Source organism: Girardinichthys multiradiatus, chromosome Y (genome assembly GCF_021462225.1).
Source record: "Girardinichthys multiradiatus isolate DD_20200921_A chromosome Y, DD_fGirMul_XY1, whole genome shotgun sequence".
Taxonomy (NCBI): Eukaryota; Metazoa; Chordata; class Actinopteri; order Cyprinodontiformes; family Goodeidae; genus Girardinichthys; species Girardinichthys multiradiatus.
Genome location: NC_061818.1, coordinates 35,652,820 through 35,667,665, shown reverse-complemented (window position 1 = coordinate 35,667,665; position 14,846 = coordinate 35,652,820). Strand labels below are relative to the sequence as shown.

The 14,846-nt window shown below is 43.7% G+C and overlaps 1 protein-coding gene across 4 annotated transcripts in view; it reads right to left on the bottom strand.

Annotated features, from left to right (window-relative positions):
• Window positions 1-14,846, bottom strand: part of LOC124864569 (SH3 and multiple ankyrin repeat domains protein 1-like) — a 120,755-nt gene that overhangs the window by 7,256 nt on the left and 98,653 nt on the right. For 3 of the 4 annotated variants that reach the window (XM_047359400.1, XM_047359399.1, XM_047359402.1), the window contains 2 exons: window positions 10,759-10,879; window positions 2,831-6,344 (listed from right to left, as the gene is read on the bottom strand). In XM_047359400.1, the coding sequence (XP_047215356.1) occupies window positions 2,831-6,344; window positions 10,759-10,879 (3,635 nt within the window). The remainder of the gene's footprint in view (window positions 1-2,830; window positions 6,345-10,758; window positions 10,880-14,846) is intronic. The other variant, XM_047359401.1, reaches the window with a different exon arrangement.

Below are 14,846 nucleotides of genomic sequence, written 5' to 3'. Positions count from 1 at the left end.
TTTCTTTGTTGCCTTGGCAGTATGATTTGGGCCATCCTCATGCTTAAACACTCAGCTTCAGTGTTCTGGCTGACAAAAGGTTTTATTCAGAATTTTATTGTACATGATCCATTTTAATGGCTCCCCAATGCAGTGAAGCAACAGCTGAGCTGCTAGCTGTCTCCAGACAGATAAAACTGATTTGTTTTAGACAGTAAACTATCTTTGCGAGATGTTAATGTCCTTATTTGCAGCCCAAAATGTGATTTAATTAATTTCTGATGAGTAACACAGATTGAATGTCTATGAAACACCTTTGCAATGCATTGTGAGGCAGATCTTAGCAGATGCTGGTGTTTCTCCAAAATTAGTGCGAGTACTGAGAAACATTTTAGTAGATTAGAATGAAAAATTTTGTAATTGTGTTTTATCACTGTTGCTGGGGCCTAGCTCCAGGGATCATTGGGCGAGAGGCGAGGTATACCCTGGACAGGTCGCCAGTTCATCGCAGGGCAACACAGACACACAGGTCAGACAAGCAGGTGCACACACACACACTCATACCTAAGAGCCCTACCTTTAGAGAGACCAATCAACCTAACAGTCATGTTTTTGGATTGTGGGAGGAAGCTGGAGTACCCAGAGAGAACCCACACATGCACGGGGAGAACGTGAAAACTCCATTTAGAAAGACGCCAGGCCGGGATTTGAACCCAGGACCTTCTTGCTGCAAGGCAACAGTGCTACTAACTGTCGAGTCCCTGCTAAATGAAGGAGCCAAACTGGAACTCTGTTATTCTGAGAAAATAATTTTGTTAAAAAGTCAGAAAAGATGTTTTTCATTTATGACATATGGTAAACCTTTAATATTGTTTCTAGGTTAAATTTATTAACAATAATACACCAGTAGTTGTCTGAATTAAATAAGAAAAATGAAATTCTCCACAGCTTGGACAACCTTCGAAATGTTTTGAAGTGATCTTCATCAATAGTTTAGTTTTCAGAGTTTTTTAATCCAGTCCAGTCCAGTCTGTCTGCCTGCCTGACCAACCCAGGATATTGCCCAGTGTGAGCTCAAACCTTATTGAATCAGTAAACTGGGACTTTAAAATATAACAAGAGGTGCTCTGTGGAAGCAAAATACAAAGTAATGAAGAATAACAGAAGACTTGTCCACTGTGCTGTACGTCTTCACTGTTTCACAACTAGCTGTGGACTGAGGCAAGCTGGGCTCAAGTTAAAACATCGGGTTCTGCTGACACAACAAACCTTCTCCTGCTGCAAGGAGAAAACATGGAAAAAGCCAGAGAAACAGAAAGTGTGGAGACAATTTCTGCAAAACATAGACAGCGTTGCCATTTCCAGTTCATACTCAGCTTTTTCTGGAACGAAATGAAGCTGTTAATTTGTATCCAGCATAGTGGCATTTTTTTACTTATATAAAGTACATTTTTCCAAATGAACTCTGAATTTTACTGTCTGGCAAATGTCGTTTTAGGACTCCAAGAACTAAACTCTACCAGGAGCAAGTTGTTTAGAGTTATGTTATTACATAACAGGCATCACGACCAAAATAAATAGAAATGGAGCCTAATACTGAGTTTTTAGAAAACAAAAATATGTGGGATTTTGTACTATTTATCTATATATATCATAAATATTCATAAAGAATAAACTGGAATGCTATGTTTTTTTTATATAGGTACAAAAGTGGTTTGTGTAACTTTACAAAATGGAGGGATGGAATATGATGGGCCCAACCCAGTGTAAAATACGATTGGACCCTAAACTGACAGCAGATATTGGGTTAAGGCCGCCGATCCAGATGGCGTGGTCTTGTGTTGCTACAGGTCATATTGTGATTTTCTGGAAGTTAAATATTTTAGTCCAAAAATTGTTTCACACACAAATTAAAGACAAATATCAAAAAAACACAGCATGTCTTTTTATTTGTATTTAAATAATGTTTAGAATATCATCAACATTTGTTGTATTTTCTGGGATTTGGCAGATTACTATAAATTTAAACGTTGGGGGTGGAGCTTGTTGCGGAAGCCCTACTGTCATTGGAAAACTGCTGCCCTTCTGTGATAATTTAATTTTAAAACAAAGAAAGGACCCACATCTATTTGTTTGGGGTTTTGTGCAAATAATCAGAGTGGTGGTGGGGGTTACGTAGGACTGAGGAGGAAACTCTGCGCTCTGGAGCTCTGCAGAGGAGGAACAAGGAGTTTCAGCAGCAACAGGAGAACTACATGGAACGTGACTTATAGGAATGCACAATATATCGGCATAAACATCGGTATCGTTCCCATAAGTCAAACTCTGGTAACCAGTTATTATTAAATGATGTTTACTTCCATCTTGTTGCTGTTTGTGTAGGTGTTTCATGTGGGGGCGGGGGTTGACCATACTTGTAGTGGCATGCTGCAGTGAAACCTGTATATATATCAGTTATGTGCCGTAAAAGCAATATTAATCTCGGATATCGGCCCACATTTTTATATCGGTGCATCCCTAGTGGCTTTATTGAATTGTTTTAAAAATCGAACCACTATCTGCTGCTGATGTAGCATCTGGGAATGTTGGCAGCCTGTTGGAAGACTTTGACACAAAGTATGGATATTTACAATCTTGTATTTACCTATAAAGACTGCTAGTGAGAAATGCTATCCATCGCGGCAAAAAGCAACACTATATCAAATAAATGTGCTCTGTATGGGAAAACATCTGTATTGGGAGATCAGATCAGAACCCTAAAATACTGGATCGGAGAATCTCTAGAAATGTGGGGTACAAAGGTGCAGTAAGGATGCTAACAAAAACATGATGTAACGAAGTTCCTACCAACCTGTGTCTACTTAGTGGTCTGTGGCTGCTCCAGCTGTCTTTACTTCTTTGCTGCAGTTTGCTGCTCAGCTCGTTAATAATGCTTGGCTTCATACTAGATGCAGGAGGGTATATCTTCCTTCCCTCTAAAAGCAACGCTGACTGGCTCCCCCCATTGCCGCTCATCTGGCCGTCACCCCAGAGAGGCCTCATTTCAGGAGTGCGCGGTCGCTCATAGTATGGTGATGTGGGACGGCCCAAATTCTGCATGTCCCTCACCCCGTATCCATCTTGACCACTCTCGTCGTCTCCCAGTCCCTCCTCTATTTTGTCCTCTACCTGCCCATCTCTTTGCCTGTGGGAGTGGTAGGATGCAGGAGCGGTGCTGGTCTGTCGATGAGAGTCAGTAGTGCGGCTACCTTCTCTGAACCTGCTGGTTTTTGGGTAGGTGGAAGCTGCTGCCGTTGCATTCTGCATCTCAAAGGTTTGCCCGTCCAGGTAGCTCATGTATGACTCCAGAAAGTCCCCTCCTCCTCGTTCTGTTTCCCCTGTACCCCCACCCATCCGCCCTGTACCTCCAGCTCCGATTCTCTCTCCTCGATCCAGCCTGTCTCCACGGACACCAGCCCCACTTAGACCCAAAATGCTGTCCAGATGGTGGTCACTGCTACTGCGGCTATCAAGCTCCTCAATCCCAGAGTCCACAACTGTTTCCTGAGACTCTCCTTTTTTGGCAGTGAGATGAGGACGGTGGTGCTCACTTGTCCTTCCTGTGATGGTGGTGGAGTGTGTTGAATGAGTGTGGTGTGTTCGCTCTTGATGGAGCTGAGTGGAGGTGCTTGTTTTGGTGGCAGCAGTGGTGGTTGTAGAAGCACAGCTAGCGGTCGTGGCATGGGAGGCAATGCCCCTGTGTGGGACGGAAGTGGCAGCAGTGCAGGAGGGAGTTGGGTGACCCCGGTAAGCTGGGGGAGGTGCGACTGCATGCTGGGGAGGCGTTGGTGAGGATCGTCCAGATGTGTGAGTGCTATTGTAAAGGTGGTGAGACATTGAAAATGGTCTGTGGTAGGAACCGGTTCCAGGAGGAGGTGGAGGCGAGACTGCAGGGGGAGGAGGAGGACCCATGGTTAGCTGAAGGGTTGAGGGTGAGGAAGGGGGTGGTGGATTTGGTGATGTCTGGGAAGGGGAAGGAGCAGACTGAGTCAGATTTGCCACCTCGCTGTCATACGATGTGAGGCTAGATGCAGTGGAGTCGCCTGCTTGAGGAGAGTGTAGAGGTGTGTGGGCAGGAAAGCCACTTATATAATGTTCTTTTTGAGGGGGTGGTGGGGGTGGTGGAGGTGGAGGAGGAGGTGGAGGAGGTGGTGGAGGAGGCGGACGGACTTGTTGTTGCCGATGGATCAGGCTGTTGGAAAGCATCCTGTGTTGGGAGTATCCCGATATCCCCCTGTCAAAGCTGTTTGCAAACTCTAAAGGAGGTGGGAGGGGGTCTGCGTAGACAAATTCATCGTCCGCATCAACGGAGGGAGCAGGAGGAGGAAGAACCATCAAACCTGTCCCAGTGCTTCCAGAAGTGTTCACTGCCTGTTGATTAAGGGTTGCTGGAGGAGAGGGAGGTGTGAGGGACAGGATATAGGCATCGGCTTGACTTTCCATCCTGAGAAAAGAGGGTCTTCGGGGCTGCTGGGCAGAACTCTCAGCAGCCTGCTCTGCCCTCCTCATGTAACCTTCTCTCTCTTTGTCCCTCTCCCTCTCTCTCGAATGGTCTCTCTCCCGATCCCGCGACCTCTCCCGCTCCTTATAGGACGGCTGATATGGCTGAGACTGATAGTGGTGTGTGTGGACTGTTTTGTCCTCAGAGAACCGAACTCTAAGTCCCTCACGCGCTCCTCCCCCTTCCCGCTCCCGCTCCCCACCTTCTTCATCCCATGTACCCCCAACTCCTCTGAGAATTCTGGGTGAGGGTGGACGACCGACTGTGGGCGTGGTAGCTGCCAGAGAAGAGGAGGTGACCAAGTAAGAGCTCGAAGACTGCGTCGTGGATGATACTGGCTGAGTGGTGACAGCAGACGAAGGGAACACCACGTTCGACATCTGGCGGGTGAAGAGATGCTCCGTTCCCCTCCTTAACCTGCTGTCATCCCTTAGCGCACGCTCTCTGGCAGCCAGGGCAAGGCCCAGAGGTGATGTGGGGTCGAGCGCCTTCCCAGTTAGAGGATGAATGAAAGTGGTGTTGCTGGAGGGAGCTGGCTGTCTGCCTGCTGATGTGTACAGATCAGCAGGCACAGATTTGGGCTGATAGTCCAAGGCCGTAGAGGCGTACTCCGGTAGGCCGAAGGCTGGAGGCATACTCCGGGTGTGTTGGATAAAGGTGTCTGCAGAGAACATGCCCTCATCAATTGACTTGGAAGGGCGCAATCGTGTTGACGAACTTTCAGGCTGAGTGTTTAGCTGCTGCTGAGACACCTGAGTCCTTGATGTTCCTCCTAATGCTTCACTCATCCCAAGACTCAGGTCCTCCTCAGCAGACATGAACAAGGAGGCACTCTTACGACGGGCTTCAAGAAATCTCTCCCTGTCTCGGCGAGCCGCACCAACAATGGCGGCCCCAAACTGGCTGGTAAAGTCCAGATTATCCTGGGCTCGAATTGAAGGCAAGGATGGGGGTGGTGGTGCTGGAATGGATGGTGGAGCAGGTGGCTGTGGAGCAGGAGTGGACGGAGGAGGGCCGTGAGGTGTTTTTGTATCACCTGTCTCCCCTGACCCAGGGACATCAGCCTCCACACTGCTGCCCTGGCTGCTCCGTCCACTGCTGCTGGTTGAAGGAGCCTTGACAATTATGGTGGGGATGGGAATGGAGCTTTTCTCCACCGAGTCTTTGCTACCTAGGCTTCCCTGGCCTTGGCGCAGCTCCTCTATCTTAGATTGCTTTACCAGAGGCCCTTTGCCTCTCCTGGTCCCTCCTTTTGGGCCACCTGCTCCAGCTGCACTTCGGTCTGTCCGCTGGGGTTGACTCTGGGTAGTCTGTTGTTGCTGGGGCATTACAGTAGCAATGCTGGACGGGGGTACGGCTGTGCTGTAGCCTCTTCTCAGGCCTGCTGGTTTAGCCCCTGTGCCGGCCCCGATCCCAGCTCCAACAGACTCTCCACTATAGGCAACCTTTCGCGATGCAGTCCTGCTTTGAGCTGTATGGACAGCTGCGTGTACATAAGGTGTCGTGTGGTCTGTTGCTCCACCAGCAGGGCCTGTGATGTGGCCTGTGGTAGCACCACCTGCTCTCTCCCTGCCACCCTGGCTCAGGTGTCCTGACTGGGAGAAGGGCTGGTAGTGCGTAGAGCTGGATGTTGACTGAGACACAGAAACAGAGGGCTGCTGGGACGACTTCGTTCTCCAACCAAGTGGAGGAGCGGAGGAGAACGGAGGTTCCGGAGGAGCTGTCGTGGGAGGAGGAGGAATATCATCTGGACCAGGCACTGACAGACTCCGTGCAAACTTCATAGCAGGAGGATGCAAGAGCTGCTTCTCCTCCTCAGGCACACCTGCAGTACAGGATTCACAAAGAACAGTCCAGAAAAATTAACATGTAATAAATAACAACAAATAGAGACTATAAAAAGTTTTTGGTTATGTAAATTTGTGAGTGTCTGTCTGAATCGGCCTGCCCAAGAAAGTCTGTCCTTGGTTCCTTAATTTGTAAGTATGTAAATCAATCAGTACCTCATATTTCTCAACAAAAACAGCATTACATGGCAAAATTCGCTTGTTTCTCATAAAAGCTAAAAACCAAAGCACATTGCAGGAATATTTACTATTTTGTTACGTTGTAAAAATAAACTTCAGTGCATTTATTCTGATTTCCTGTGATAGACCAACACAAAATAGGGTATAATTGTGAAGTGGAAGAAAAAAGATAGATTGTTTTTTAAGATTTGTTTTTATGCATTTAGATCATCCAACCCTGTTTACTCTGATAAATTTAAATTATTTGCAATAAGTTTCCTCCAGAAGTCACTTAATTACTAAATAAAGTCCATCTGTGTGTAATTTAACTTTAAATGGGAATGAATAAGCCTTTTTTTCAACAACGACTTTCTTCTCACTACTACTCCACAAAGGCCAAATTTGTGGAGTGCTTGACTACTAGATATCCTGCATATCCTGGATTTATACTAAAGAGGGTGCTCAGTGTACATAAGACTGGAGTTCAACCTTCTGTTCTACATGTAAAATTTATTTATTTATTTGGATCCCCATTGGCTGTCATAAGCTTGACAGCTACATTTCCTGGGGTCCTTCTACAGACAGTTTACATAATACAATATCAATACATTTGCATGCTAAAACCATATTAGAACCAAATTAAAGCATCACCTATGACTCAGAAAACATGGCTTCAGTCCTGGGTCTTGGATGGACCACATGACCATGAAAGGCTTGTCTAGTGGAATAATTGTGTTGATCTCTCACATAACGTAAGCACCCATGTAAATAAGCAGGTTGTCTGCTATGACATATATTTCTAAAGAAGCAGAATAATTGATACTTAAGTCTTTCTTCCATCCTGAGCCATGACAGATGTGCATGAAGAGCAGCTGAGCTCTGTCTCCAGTCAAATGGACAACAACCTAATGCCAATCTAGCAGCTTTATTCTGTGTAGTCTGAGGTTTAAAAAGGTGTTTTTTGGATGCCCCAGACCACACCACAAAACAGTAATCCAGTTGGGATAATACCAAAGACTGAACCACCAGGACTCTGAAAACAGGGATCAGAAGTGAGCTACATCTCTTTATACAAGACATATTTCTACCTACTTTCTTTACAATTGAACTGATGTGCTTCTCCCATGACAGCTGTTCATCAGCTATTATTCCGAGGAGTTTTACCTCCTGCACTTGCTTAATTTCCATCCCTGTAAACATGATATGAAGTACATCACTGGCATGATGTCTAGATTTAAATAGCATACTCTTTGCATTCAAAATCAATGTTTTCTCATTTATTCAGCCTTGTAGCAGCTGTAGATCTGACTGCAGTGTAAGTCTTAGCTCTGCCATATTACTCGCAGCAGAATAGACTGTAGCGTTATCTGCATAAAGAGTTCAACTACACCTTTTAAAGACGTGTGGCAGGTCATTTGTAAAAAGTTGAAAAAGTAACGGGCCCTAAGCAGCTGCCCTGTGGTATACCACACTGTAAACATTTAAGAGAAGAACTCCCATTTAAAAATACAGATTGACATCTACAGGTTAAGTAACTTCTTATCCAGTTTAGTGGTGTGTTAAAGAAACTATATGCAGATAGTTTCTCTAGTAACAGGTCATGATCTACTAAGTCAAAAGCAGCAATAAAATCTAGAAAGACTGCACCCACCATCATTCTGTTGTCAACACTGGTTAGCCACCGATCAATCACCTGTGCCAATGCAGTACTAGTTGAGTGATTTTGCTTATATTCATGCTGTGATTCAAAATTTAATTCATTTACATCTAAGTATTTAAAAATCTGCACGAAAACTTCTTTTTTTATTAGTTTGCTCAGGATAGGAAGGATACTAATTGGCCTATTTACTGCTGAGAAGCCATCACTTGTATTCTTCAGGAGAGGAATTATTTTAGCAGATTGCCATGCCTGTAGAAAGATTTCTTGTGCCAAACTTAGGTTGAATATGTGACACAATGGTACAGCCATCTTACTCACTGCTAATTTTAGTAATCTACCATCCACCTCATTTATTCCTGATGGTTTGTAATCATTCAGATTATAAATAATTTTCTCCACTCCTCCTGGACTCAATAGATGAAACATGAAATTACAATCTTTACCCCTCATTATTGAGTCCTTAATTATTTTAGATGAGGTGCCATAACCACTGTAATTTACAATTCCTTGTCTAAACTTATCAATTTTATAATCAAAACTAAAATAAGTTGCTATCTGTTTGCCTTTTGTTAGAAAAAGGCCATCCACTTCTATGAATGGTGGAGTGTTTGATTTTCTCCAACCCCTTAACTCATTCATCATTTAGTCCATTTCTTTGGGTGTGCAGTTTTTCCTAAAACACACGCTTCCTTTTTCAATGAGTCTCTGCGTGCCATGCCCTGTCTAAACTCAGCATCAATCCATGGAGCCTTATTAGCTTTCACTGTAAACTTCCTTAACTGTGCATGTTTATCCACTACAGAAAGACACAACTCATTGAAAGGTTTGACAGCTATATCTATGTCTTTGATCCCCAACACTTGGTTCCAGTCTATTTCCTCTATCTGACTAACAAAATAATTTTTACAAATTATTTTTCCTATAACTTCTCATCTGAAGTATTCTTGGACCAATCTTTGGTGCCTTAGCTTTCCTTACCACAGCAACTACATTATGATCTGTAAAACCGACAGGGGCAGAATCTGCTTTTGAGCCAACAACACTGTTATTGGCATAAATATGATCGATGCATGTTGAAGATATGTGCCCTGAGTTATTACACAATATTCTAGTGGGTTGTTTAATGAGTTGTTTTATGTCACAAATAAGTGCAGTATCTTTTAGCCTTTTCTTTAGTGGACATGTTTTAGACTGCCAGTCGATATTTAAATTGCCTAATATATACATTTCATTGCCCACTCTGATATCTTTGTAAGCAAAGCGCACAATGCATCTACATATAGTGCATTCAAACCTAATAAAACACTACGAATTGCAGCACACTAAACCTGCACATTCCCCTGACGCACTGTCCCAATCATTAAAACACAGTGGTGGCAACAACATGCTGTGGGGATGCTTGTCTTCAGCAGAGACAGTGAAGCTAGTCAGAGATTATGAGAAGATGGATACAGGGTCATCCTGGAAGAAAACCTGTTACAAGGGCTGCAAAATACTTGAGCCTGGGGCAGAGACTCAGCTTCTAGTCGGTCAGGACTAAACATACAGCCAGAGTTAGGACGGAAGGGTCTAGATCAAATCATATTCATGCGTTAGAATGGCCCCGTCAAAGCAGAGACCTGTGGCAAAACTTGAAAATTAAAATTCACAGATGCTCTACACGTAATCTAACTGAGCTGGAGATATTTTGTAAAGACAAGTGGCAAAACAGTTGTGTCTAGATGTGTAAAGATGGTGAAGACATACCCCAAAAAACCTTTAGCTGTAACTGAAGCATAGGGTTGTTCTACAAAGTATGGACTCAGGGGGTCTAAATATGAATGCATGGCACACTTTTCACAAATTTTATCTGGGAAAAAAAAAAAAGGATCATTTTTCTTCCACTTCACAGATATGCACTACCTAGAGTTAGTCTATTAAAACACACTGAGGGCTGCAACATGACAAAATGTGGAAAGTTCAAGTGACAAGAACACCTTTGCAGGGAACTGTGTGTGTAAAAAATGTTTGGAAATTATATGGTTATTCTGACATCTCGTCACATTTTCATAGGTGAGTTATTCATGTTGTGTTTTATTTTCCTATGTGTAATGCAGCTGAATGTTTCTCATCGCTTATCAAATACTCTTCCCATGATTTAATCCCTAAACAACTACTAATAATAAACTTCACATGGATAAAACCTGTCTGGCAGATAAGAGGATGCAGTGCGGCTAAAGATGTGTCTTTTACTGCAGCAGCCTTGTTTAACTTTTATCAGTTAAATGGGTGACTCCGATTTATCCAACTGAAATTCTTCTAAAGGCTGTGAGCTGCATGTCATATGCTGACTACTCATAAACAATCCGCGAACACAAAAACAGAAGTATGACTTAATTAGGCAACAAATCAGATAAAGTAAAAATACTATAGTGAAAAAGGTGTTCATACAGTATACAGATACAGGTGAAGTACATACTCTGGGCCACAGACAAGACATCGCTGCAGACATGGGTCAGAACATCATAGAGCTTTACTGGACCAGAGGACAGACAGACGGACGAGGGGCAGACGGAAAAAACAGACAACCTCACCGATAGATTTCTGCCGCAGCATACCGTGCTGTGGGCCGTGACCCGAGCTGTACTGGCCACGCTCGTAGCCAAGTCCCAGTCCCGACATCATCCCCATGCCAGACTGATCCCCGTAGTTTGGCTGAAACGATACAGGACATGTGCTGCACAAAAGTGTTTTTCATTTCGAAATCTCTGGCTTTTCCAGCCTCCAGTTTTAGGCCAATATTTGGCCCATTTTTAAAGAGCAAGTCTAAAGGTTGATGTTTTATAACAAACCGATGTATCTACCTCTTTCTCATCTCTACTGAAAACAAATACCCTTCATTGGGCAAGAGGTGGGGTACACCCTGGACAGATCAGTCCATCACAGGGCAGCAGCACGGAGACACACAGGACCAACAGCCATGCACACACACATACCTAACGGCAATTTAGAGAAACCAATTTTCTAAATTGTGCAGGAACCCTGTAATTCCTATTTTATATGAAATGTTAAAGCAAATGAAACAAAAAACCCGGACACAGAACAAGTATTAAAAATAACATAAACCTTACTCTTAGATGGATGTTCACCCAGAACCTGTTCCAATCAATGGGTCTTTTTTCCAATCTTATAGGGGAAAGATATGCAATCATGAACCTGATTAATTGTCTCCATTTTAGAGCATCGATTTCACTAATAAAAAACTGCATTCTTCATCAATCAGGTTTGATCAGCTGACTGATCCGCTTTGCAGGAAGAAGCGATTTTTGTTGATTTCCAGCACATCTGTTTTAGTGGGATTAAGATATGGACTATTTGCTGTTCAGATGTATTATCATCCAGAAAAATTACCTCATAATCACCAAACCTATTTGGACTCATGTAATGAGGAAACTGCCTCAAGTTGATAACATGTGTTTATTGTCAATGTGCTGACCATCTGACCTGCTCGTTTGCTTGACGTGCAGCCCTGCATCATCACTATAGATGAACTGTGCTGGTTTACACCAGCCAGTCACCATGTTTTATTGGGGTGGCACCAAACAAACGTTTTCATCGCAGTCATTACAGTTAAAAGAGAGATCATATTTCTCCTATTTTAGCTTCCCTTCATTGGCTCCCTGTTAAATCCAGAATAGAATTTAAAATTCTCCTCCTCATATAAAGCCCTTAATGATCTAGCTCCATCATACATCAGAGATATGATTGGTCCATATGTTCCTAACAGAGCACTTTGTTCTCAGACTGCAGGTTTACTGGTGGTTCCTAGAGTCTCTAGAAGTAGAATGGGAGGCAGATCCTTTAGTTATCAGGCTCCTCTCCTGTGGAACCAGCTCCCAGTTTTAGTCCGTGAGGCAGACACCCTGTCTACTTTTAAGGCTAGGCTTAAAACTTTCCTTTTTGATAAAGCTTATAGTTAGAGTGGCTTAGGTTATCCTGAGCTACAGGGGTTGGACAATGAAACTGAAACACCTGTCATTTTAGTGTGGGAGGTTTCATGGCTAAATTGGACCAGCCTGGTAGCCAGTCTTCATTGATTGCACATTGCACCAGTAAGAGCAGAGTGTGAAGGTTCAATTAGCAGGGTAAGAGCACAGTTTTGCTCAAAATATTGAAATGCACACAACATTATGGGTGACATACCAGAGTTCAAAAGAGGACAAATTGTTGGTGCACGTCTTGCTGGCGCATCTGTGACCAAGACATCAAGTCTTTGTGATGTATCAAGAGCCACGGTATCCAGGGTAATGTCAGCATACCACCAAGAAGGATGAACCACATCCAACAGGATTAACTGTGGACGCAAGAGGAAGCTGTCTGAAAGGGATGTTCGGGCGCTAACCCGGATTGTATCCAAAAAACATAAAACCACGGCTGCCCAAATCACGGCAGAATTAAATGTGCACCTCAACTCTCCTGTTTCCACCAGATCTGTCCGTCGGGAGCTCCACAGGGTCTATTGCCAAACCTTTGGTCACTCATGCCAATGCCAAACGTCGGTTTCAATGGTGCAAGGAGCGCAAATCTCGGGTTGTGGACAATGTGAAACATGTATTGTTCTCTGATGAGTCCACCTTTACTGTTTTCCCCACATCCAGGAGAGTTACGGTGTGGAGAAGCCCCAAAGAAGCGTACAACCCAGACTGTTGCATGCCCAGAGTGAAGGATGGGGTTGGATCAGTGATGGTTTGGGCTGCCATATCATGGCATTCCCTTGGCACAATACTTGTGCTAGATGGGCGCGTCACTGCCAAGGACTACCGAACCATTCTTGAGGACCATGTGCATCCAATGGTTCAAACATTGTATCCTGAAGGCGGTGCTGTGTATCAGGATGACAATGCACCAATACACACAGCAAGACTGGTGAAAGATTGGTTTGATGAACATGAAAGTGAAGTTGAACATCTCCCATGGCCTGCACAGTCACCAGATCTAAATATTATTGAGCCACTTTGGGGTGTTTTGGAGGAGCGAGTCAGGAAACGTTTTCCTCCACCAGTATCACGTAGTGACCTGGCCACTATCCTGCAAGAAGAATGGCTTAAAATCCCTCTGACCACTGTGCAGGACTTGTATATGTCATTCCCAAGACGAATTGACGCTGTATTGGCCGCAAAAGGAGGCCCTACACCATACTAATAAATTATTGTGGTCTAAAACCAGGTGTTTCAGTTTCATTGTCCAACCCCTGTATCTCTGTAGTTATGCTGCTATAAGCTTAGACTGCTGTAGGACATGACTACTTTCACTCTCTCTGCTACTTTCGTTATTTGCTGTTATTTGAGTTTTAAGTTTTTTGAGTTTCTCTCTGTTTTTTTCTCTTTATAAAAGCTACATCTGGCCTGACTCTGTGTCTACCTGTGACACCTTTCTGTAGGGGGGGCACCGGCCAAGCTGCTACTGCCAACAACTTCATGTTCACCTTCTACAGATGATACACATGGCCCTGTCTTTCAGTGTTTAACCCTGTCTCTCCTAGACATAGCTACTGGATGAGCTTCTATTGTGACTAACTGTGTGTGCTCTCTTTCATTCTCTAGACTTGAAAACTGGCTCAGAGTTCATTTGCTTAGCTGTCATTCTCTCCTAGATCAAGCCACTAAAGAAGCTACATCCACTAACATTTACTTTTCCTTCCCATAGAAAGGACTCCTGGATCAGTGCTTCCTTTGTTCTCTTTGTGTCTCAGCTCGGTTCTCTCAAACCCCCAGTCGGTCGTGGCAGAAAGCCGCTCACACTGAGCCTGGTTCTGCTGGAGGTTTCTTCCTGTTAAAAGGGAGTTTTTCCTCTCAACTGTCTCTAGATGCTCATCCAGGAGGAGTGAATGCTGCAAGTCACTGACTTGATGCAATCAGCTGGGTTTCCTTAGATTTGAGATGACGTGTTGTGAATTGGCGCTATACAAATAAAACTGGATTGAATTGAATTGATACAGGATTCCTCACCGAATATCATAAATACATCCACAGTACCACTGACTCTATAACCCACTGGAACTTGTTTTTTCTGTTTAGCTGTTAATGATGGTTCTATCTTGGCTTTTCTGGATTTAGCTGATTTCATTCAGTTGATTTCTTGCAGTTTGTTTTTAAACATTGATTTCTGTTTCTGCCCATTTCAGGTTATTGTGCAGTTTCTATTTCCAAGGCATTTTGCTTTGAAGAGGCTTTTCGGATCCTTTTTTGGTCCACCTGCATGTTTCCTTTTTACATCCTTCGTCTTTTGTTTGGACCTGGTCCAAATTTTAGACCCAGCTGACTGGGAACAACCAGCATCTTTAGCCACACTTCGTATTTATTGACCTTCATGAAGGAGTTTTAGAATCCTTTTCATTGTTTCAGCTGCCAGCTCCCTTTTTCTGGGACCATGGGTTCTGTCAATCAGCCAGCTGCAACTACTCAGCAGCAGCATCAGAGTCGTTAGCAGAATTAAGCTTGTGCAGGAATTTGTTTCAGAAATGCAAATTACAGTATCAATCTACAGTTTTTCCTCTACTTGATCTGAAAAGGCGAAATCATTCATAACAATCTCATAAGTAATGTTCGGCCATTAGATAAAATAGTTGACTGAAGAGCTGAATGAAAATCCACAAAGAGTAGCGATTTCATATTTTATCCCA